Source organism: Zea mays, chromosome 1 (assembly GCF_902167145.1).
Source record: "Zea mays cultivar B73 chromosome 1, Zm-B73-REFERENCE-NAM-5.0, whole genome shotgun sequence".
NCBI lineage: Eukaryota > Viridiplantae > Streptophyta > Magnoliopsida > Poales > Poaceae > Zea > Zea mays.
The window spans coordinates 69,704,364-69,712,909 of NC_050096.1; the positions used below are offsets into that span (position 1 = coordinate 69,704,364).

An 8,546-nucleotide genomic window follows, 5' to 3' on the forward strand; every position below is an offset into this window, starting at 1 on the left:
TCTATATTTAACGCAAGTTTTATTATTATTATTATTTTCCCGGCCGATCCCCCATCCCCTCATCACCTCTGCTTCCGCGAAACAACGCTCCGAATTCAACAGTGCCTAAATTAAGTGACAGAACCCTAAACTTTCATATGACTACTATATAGCATGTGTTACACACGATCCCGAGGAGATGATCGATGATGGCGGTGGAGCAAGTGAGGAGAGGGGGAAGGGAAGGGAAGGGAAGGGAAGGGATGAGGGATGATTCATATAAAGTAGTTCATGGGGAAGGGAGATGAGTTATTCAACTATCTGGACCGTTGATTTTGATAGTGTGTTAAGTTTGAGTACAATATGTTAGGTGAATTTAGTGGGGATAATGAGTATGGGGTGATTTGGTTGTGTGATTTTTGCAAAGTTTAAACTGATGGATTATATAGTGGTAAGAGCATAACTCTTTTCTATTATATAAATATGTGTAACTTTCTATCTTTAACGTATACAACTTTATATCTAACTTTCTATCTTTCACGTACATACCATTCTATATTTAACGCAAGTTTTATTATTATTATTATTTTCCCGGCCGGTCCCCCATCCCCTCATCACCTCTGCTTCCACGAAACAACGCTCTGAATTCAACAGTGCCTAAATTAAGTGACAGAACCCTAAACTTTCATATGACTACTATATAGCATGTGTTACACACGATCCCGAGGAGATGATCGATGATGGCGGTGGAGCAAGTGAGGAGAGGGGGAAGGGAAGGGAAGGGAAGGGAAGGGATGAGGGATGATTCATATAAAGTAGTTCATGGGGAAGGGAGATGAGTTATTCAACTATCTGGACCGTTGATTTTGATAGTGTGTTAAGTTTGAGTACAATATGTTAGGTGAATTTAGTGGGGATAATGAGTATGGGGTGATTTGGTTGTGTGATTTTTGCAAAGTTTAAACTGATGGATTATATAGTGGTAAGAGCATAACTCTTTTCTATTATATAAATATATGTAACTTTCTATTTTTAACGTATACAACTTTATATCTAACTTTCTATCTTTAACGTACATACCATTCTATATTTAACACAAGTTTTTTTATTATTTTCCCCACCGGTCCCCCTTTCTCTCATCACCTGTGCTTCGACGAAACCACGCTCTGAATTCAAAAGTTTAGCGCTGCTAAAAAGCAGTGCAACTGACATCCGGGCACATTGAATGAGTAGAGAAAGCGCTGTAGAAACGTACGCCTTGACCGGCTGAGGCGCAACGCAAGCAGCGCGGCTCCAAGCTGGCGCCACCCGCGAACTGCGTCTGCAACCAACGGCGTCGGCTCTAGCTCACGCTCAACTCGAGCACGCGGACTCGCCTCGCGCTCAACGTGAGCATATGCATGGGCCGCCCGGCATCTCTTCTCTGGCTGGTCCTGTCCTGTCATCAAACCTGACCTGACCACTCTCCGGCTCCGCTCGTTGGAACGGCGGCACACACGACATCACGGTGTCGCGTACGTGAGGCTACACCGTTGGATTGGTTGGTAGGTCAGTTCACCGACGGCCGTGATTAACTGATTCAGGATTCTTTTACAAATTAATTAAAACGAGAGAGATATAGCCACGTTAACACTATGTTGTGTTATTAATTAAACAAAAGCCATTATATTTCCCCCTTCTGAGTTTCCCTATTTATAATCATCCTCTATCTTGGCCCCATCGCGCGGCTCAGCTTTCCAGATTTCCTCCGGCGAGAGAGAGGAACCAGTAGTAAAACACAAGATACATAGATGCTACGACTGTGCTAGTGAGCTGTGAGATCGAGAGAACACACTCTCCAGCAGCACGGCAACATGTCTTGCATAGGTTCCTCTTGCACCGCAACCAACAAGGTAATATACATGAGAAACACTTCTGCCGCTCTCGATGGATCCGTGCGTGCGTAGAACGAATTTCTACCACAGTATAGTAGCTGGTTCATATTCATCCATATCTAGATGTTTATTTGTGCTCTATAAATCCAGGCAATATATAGCTTCTGATCTCCTTGAAAAAGGGTCTCTATCCCTCTTGAGCGACTTTTTTCCCCATCCTAGTATGTTAGGCTATAAATTCATCATGGCTTATATGATTGTTTTTTTTCTAAGTTTAGTTTCAGATCTCCGGTTTCCCTCGTGGACGTATGAACCGTAGTACACGTGTGCAATCGACAGCTCTGGATCATGTTGCCGAAACGTTTCTTGCGCGTTATTATGTTCGTACATGTTTTGCGTTTCAGGTACACGTGTGTAATCGACAGCTCTGGATCGTGTTGCCGAAACATTTCTTGCACGTTATCATGTCCATACATGGTTTGCGTTTTAGGTACTAATGGGATATTTCAACTAGAGCCACGTACGCAACAATAACGGTTAACGGTCTCTAGTTTTTGGATCCGTGCGACTTCTTTTACCTAGCTAGTTTTTAGTTAGTAATGCCCCACAAGGTTATCATGGGTATCTATCTAGATCTAAAATTGTTAACCGGTGCTTTCTATGAGCGACCTTTTTCTATTCCAATTTCATTCAACTGTAGGTCCACCATGGCATATATATGTTTGTTTCCTAAGTTTAGTTCAAGATCTACTTTTTTTCTCATGAGCATGTATGGGTCGTGGTACACGTGTGTAACCAATTATTTTGGAACGTGCTATTAAAGGGTTTCTTATGCGTTGTCGTGTTCATACATGTTTGTGTTTCAGGTAGTAAGGGATATTTCGACCATATATAGGCACATATGCAACAATAACGGTTGTAACGGCCTCTGGTTTTTGGATCCTTGCAACTTATTTCAACTGTTTTTAAAACTAAAGCCACTACAACTGTTTTTGTTGCATATGTGCTTCTGGTTTAAGGATCCCTAGTCATTACCTAAAATACAAACATATGTACGGACACAATAACACATAAAAACCCTTTAATAGCACATTCCAAAACAATTGGCTACACACGTGTACCATGGTTCATATGTGCTCATGAGAAAAAGGTCTTGAACTAAACCTAGGAAACAAACATATAAGCCATGATGGATCTACAGTCCAACAAAAATAGAATATAAAAAGGTTGCTAGTAGAAAGCACTATTTAACAGTTTTAGATCTAGATAGCACTCATTAACAATTTTAGATCTAGATAGATACACATGCTTTAGTTTTCGGATCCGTGCAACTTATTTTACCTATTTTTTAAAATAAAGTCCCGCAAAGTTATCATAGGTATCTATCTATATCTAAAATTATTAATTCTTGCTTTCTTTCAATGGCTTATTTTTATCCTAGTTTTATTAGACTGTAGATTCCTCGTGGCATATATGGTTGTTTTTAATTTCAAATATCTAGTTTTCCTCATGGACATATGAACCGTGGTACACGTGTGTAACCAATTGCTCTAGATTGTGTTGTGAAAACGTTTCTTACACGTTATCATGTCCGTACATGTTTGCGTTTCAGGTAGTAAGGGATATTTGAACTAGAGCCACATATGCAACAATAACGTTTAACGGTCTCTGGTTTTTGGATATGTGCAACTTCTTTTACCTGTTTTCTTAGTAAAGTCCCACAAGGTTATCATGGATATCTATCTAGATCTAAAATTGTTTATTAATGCTATCTATATCTAAAAGTGTTAATATATGCGTTTTCTAAGCGACAACTTTTTATTCTAGTCTTGTTCGACTCTAGTTTCTTATTTGTTTGTTTCCTAAGGTTAGACCAAGATCTACTTTTTCTGTCATGAACATGTATATGAAGCATGGTACACGTGCGTAACCAATTATTTTAGAACGTGCTATTAAATTGGTTTTATGTGTTAGTTTGTACATGTTTGTGTTTTAGGTAATAATTAGAGATATTTAAACCAGAGGCATCTATGCAACAATAACGGTTGTAACGACCTCTAGTTTTTGGATCCATGCAACTATTTATCTTTTTTAAATAAAGTCCCACAAGGTTATCACGGGTATCTATCTGGATCTAAATTTGTTGATTGGTGCTATCAAGATCTAAAATTGTTAATCGATGCTTTCTCTAAGTCATCTTTTTGTTCCAATTTCGTTTGACTGTAGATCTGTCATGTATGAACCGTGGTACACGTGTGTAACCAATTGTTTTGGAATATTCTATTAAAAGGTTTCTTATGCGTTATCGTTCATACATGTTGATGTTTCAGATAATAATTAGGGATATTTAAACCAGAGGCGCGTATGCAACAATAACAGTTGTAACGACCTCTAGTTTTCGGATCCATGTAACATATTTTACCTATTTTTGTAAAATAAAGTGCCACAAGGTTATCATGGGTACCTATCTATATCTAAAATTGTTAAAAGGTGCTATCTAGAACTAAAATTATTAATCAATGCTTCTCCGGGCAACCTTTTTTATTCCAATTTTGTTTAACTGTAGATCCATCATGGCTTATTTGTTTGTTTCCTAAGTTTAGTTTAAGACCTTTTTGCTCATGAGCATGTATGAACCATATATGGTACACGTGTGTAGCTAATTGTTTTGGAACGTGCTATCAAAGAGTTTTTTTATGTGTTATCGTGTTAGTTTAAGGCCATCATCTTTTTGTCTTTATCTTTTATTTCATACTCCGTCGCGTGGATATTATAGTGCAAAACGTGGTTTTGCGCCTTTGTACGTAGCGTAGCTGGTCAGGTCTAGTAAATTTAGCCTAATTAGAAAATTAAATTTAGGGTGGCTTTGTTGGGCCGGTAGTGAATCGAGCCGAAAGGGCAGAGCAGTGCCTAGACTGCAGGCACAGATGCCATGTCAGCAAATGCGGGCATCATTGCACTTGCCCGGCTGGCAAGTTAGGACGACAGCGGCGGTTATACTTTGTCTTATACGGACTGTACCCATGTCATGTTTCTAGCCTTGGCACTTTGCAGTAGAATTGCACGTGCATGTCCTAACTAGATCTTGATTTTTTTAGTCCTCTCTCTCTTTATATTTTACGTACTCGATCTGTATATTTAAAGGACATTTTGGAAGCGAAGTATTTTTGGAGTTTTAAAATAAAATTATAATATTTTTTTACTAAGAAGTGTTTGGCTACTTTGTCAAAAACTTTGTTTTGAATAATATTATGGTTTTGTAGATACTATAGTATTTTTAGAGTATTTGAAACTACACTCTAACCTAAAGTTTTTGTCTATGATTAGCTTCTTGCACATGTATACTAAATATTATAGTTTAAGATACTTTAATTTGTCTTTAAATAAGCATTGTTTGAAGTGATGTAAAAAAAATACTATGGTTGTATATCAATGACATTTCAAAACCATAGTATTCTAAAACCATGGTTTTGAAATACTTTGATTCCAAACACGCTCTTATATATATCTCACCGTTGAACGAACACTTGAAAAAGAACAAGTATTTTTAGGAATAGGAAAAATGCATATGCACGTCTCCAAGATTCGATCTGATATAGCAGTACTAGCTAATTCTAACCGCAATATATATATATATATATATATATATATATATATATATAAATACATATACTATATATATATATATAGAGGGATGAAAGTGGTAATCCGAACTGTTAAAACAAATTTAATATTTTAAAATAGATATGTATAAAATTTGATGTTAATCTTTTTTTATGTTATCAAGCACATTAGTATAAATATGAATAAAATATTATATAAGTTGTTTTATGTATTATTTGCTCCCTACAACACAAAAAGTTGAAAAAATTACCGAATTTGTTTCCGAATCCATACCGAAGTTTATATCTATTATTTGAGATAATGTAAGATAAATTTGAGGTTTACCTTTTATGAATCTTAACAAGCTGAATGTTAAAAACAAGAATACAAATTTATATTGTATATTCTATATCCTGTTTGTTCGCAATCAAAGGAAAAACTGATTACCGAATAAATACCGTTTCCGACCGTTTTCATCCCTAATGATCATGCATGCATCGTTGACGCATCTTTGTTGTGTAATTGCTACTGTTTGATTGCCATACACTATATATAAAGGGAAAGGAGACTGTGGTGGAGGTGCATGGAGCGGTGGCGGAGGAGAAGCAGCAGGTGAGGAACGGAGAGGAGACTGCAGCGGAGGACGACTCCGGTGGGTCGGATCCGGATTCGGACTCTGAATCGGATTTAGATTCGGAGTCGGACTGGGACTCGTATTCGGAAGAGGAAGAGGAGCGACAGCAGCAGAGAAAGAAAAAGGAGAAACCCAAAAACAAGAAGAAGAAGAAGAAGCAGCGGCGGCGGCAACAGCAGCAGCAGCCGGCATGGCTGATCACACTGCTGAGAACCAGGTTCTGGGAGCCATGCAAGGAGCACGTGTCGAAGAACAGGGCGGAGCAGTGCATGTTCTGCCTCAAGTGCTGCAAGGTGACCTGCCCCCGCTGCACCCACGACCTGCCTGGCCACCGCCTCCTCAAGATCCGCCGCTACGTCTACCGCTCCGTCGTCCACGCTTCCGATATGCAGGCGCTCGGCGTCGACGTCTCCAGGATCCAGGTATGTGCATGGACACATGCATTGTTGTTGCATACTCCTGTTCCTATATGACTATATGAGCATTTCTTTGCCCAGCTGGGCATGATAATGCATGCATGCATACTGCTTATAATTCATTGATTACAGACTGTGTTACTAGTTACAAGTTCCTCGTATTTAATTTGCAGGCATATGTTGTCAATGCAAAGAAGGTGCTGCACCTGAGGCCCATGAGCAGGTCCAAGCATTTCAGGCCTCAGGCAGGGACGCCGCGCTGCGTGACCTGCAGAACCTGGCTCCGTAGCGCGCCCAACCTGTTCTGCTCTCTTGCCTGCCAGGTACATGCATCTCTCTCTCTCTCTCTCTCAGCAAAGTCTGGCGCGTAAATAATATTAGCTGTGGTTGCCTCGAGATCATTGCATTATTATGTGTGTGTGTGTGTTTTTTCTTTTCTTGTTATGGATCAGGGGAATGTTGATGTAGCGCAAGACGACTTCTCGGGGCCCGAAGCTGAGGTCCGCTACAGGAGCCTCCAAGTGCAGATGGCTGAACCATCAGGGGCTGCAGCCGATGAGCTGCCTGGCCCTGAAGCTGCGCACGAGGTGCCTGCGCAGGTTCCGCCGCCGCCGCCGCCGGCCGCAAATCAGAACGCGTCGCTCCGCAGGCGGCCGCGCAAGCAGGCGGCGCCGGAGAGGGCGCCGTTCTTCTGAAGACGTGCCTGCTCGCTGCTGGATGAGAGAGGTGCGCATGCCCCCAATAAAAGATGTCGAGCCTGCATGCGTAGAACCTAGCTAGAGGTAGCCGTGGAGACTGGCTGGCTAGGTGCGATCCGACTCAGTTTCAATAATTGTCATTCTGGTTGTTGTTTGGCATAAAACTTCATGGCTAGACTTTTTTTAAAAAAAATTCGCAGACACCTTTCTTTTGAATTCCCAAGTCTACTCTTGCTGTTTGCAAGTCTAGACGAACCGTGCATGGAGCTTATTACAATTTTCTTTATCTGATGTAATGTTTCCTATACCCCCGCCAGTGTTCTGTGTCTTTTTTTTAGAAAAATAGAAAATTTTATAACTTCGCCTTTTACGGAAGTTTTGCAACAACTATAGATTATTATAGATCCAGTCTTCGGTTGATGAGTTAGTACATGCATACAAAAAAGTTCTACAATATAATCCGATAGCACATTTTCAAAAAAAAATATGGTTCGAATGGCTAGATAACCTGCTTTACTTTAGTCACTTAAATCTAATTAACAATATTATTTAAATCATCTCTTATCTTTTCCCTCGTAACCCCGCCACTCTCTCTCTCTCTCACTTCACAGACTCGCGTCGCCACCGATGTCGGCACTTCCTCTTTTTTCTTCTTACCCTTCCTATGGACACGCATTCAGTGTGACTTGAAGCAACTCGTGCGAGCTGACGTGCTGGCCCTGTTTAGATGATCCAGTAACATCCTCTTAAGGCCCAAACAGATAAAGCGATTAGGAAAATATTTTTCATAATTAATAGTTTAGTCCCAAGGTTTACACACAATTATTGAAATGGAAGAGGGTTTGAAACTCCGCTTAGAATTTTGAAAATAGCTGGGAACCGAACCCATTTGCAACACAAAAGCAGGAGCGCATCCTTTGCGTCCAGAGAAATCCAAAGCCTGCGCGTTCATATGCTATGCATGCAGCAAGTTCACACGTAAAGTCAGACAATACGAGAGAGGGGACGGATACCGCACCACTACGGAGTAGTAAGACTGTATCCAGGTCCTCAAGGCTGCCCACAGTAGTTACTGGACGCCCTACGCTATGGGCGATGCAGTCACAGGATGCAGTAAAAACAAGCTGCAGCGGTAGACTCGAAATCCATCCCTACCGTAGAGTTGCTTGTCTCTCACCTCACATCCAGCGTCTTCTCTCTCCTACCCTATCTTCTCTCTCGAAGCCCACGGTGGTGCGGAGTGGTGACAGCAAAGGAGTGGGTGGTGGGACCCACGGTGGGTATTTTGGATATATATTGATAAAAAATGTGGTAGTTTGTATAGAGTTGAGATATAGAGTAG

General features: G+C 40.6%; 1 protein-coding gene across 1 annotated transcript; it reads left to right on the plus strand.

The window, feature by feature from the left end:
• Positions 1–1,634: 1,634 nt before the first annotated feature.
• Positions 1,635–7,495, plus strand: LOC103636044 (PLATZ transcription factor family protein). Its single transcript, XM_008658404.4, has 4 exons — positions 1,635–1,871; positions 6,015–6,512; positions 6,680–6,829; positions 6,959–7,495. The coding sequence occupies exons 1-4, from the start codon at positions 1,833–1,835 to the stop codon at positions 7,199–7,201; spliced, it is 930 nt and encodes a 309-aa protein (XP_008656626.1). The 5' UTR covers positions 1,635–1,832; the 3' UTR covers positions 7,202–7,495.
• Positions 7,496–8,546: the final 1,051 nt, after the last annotated feature.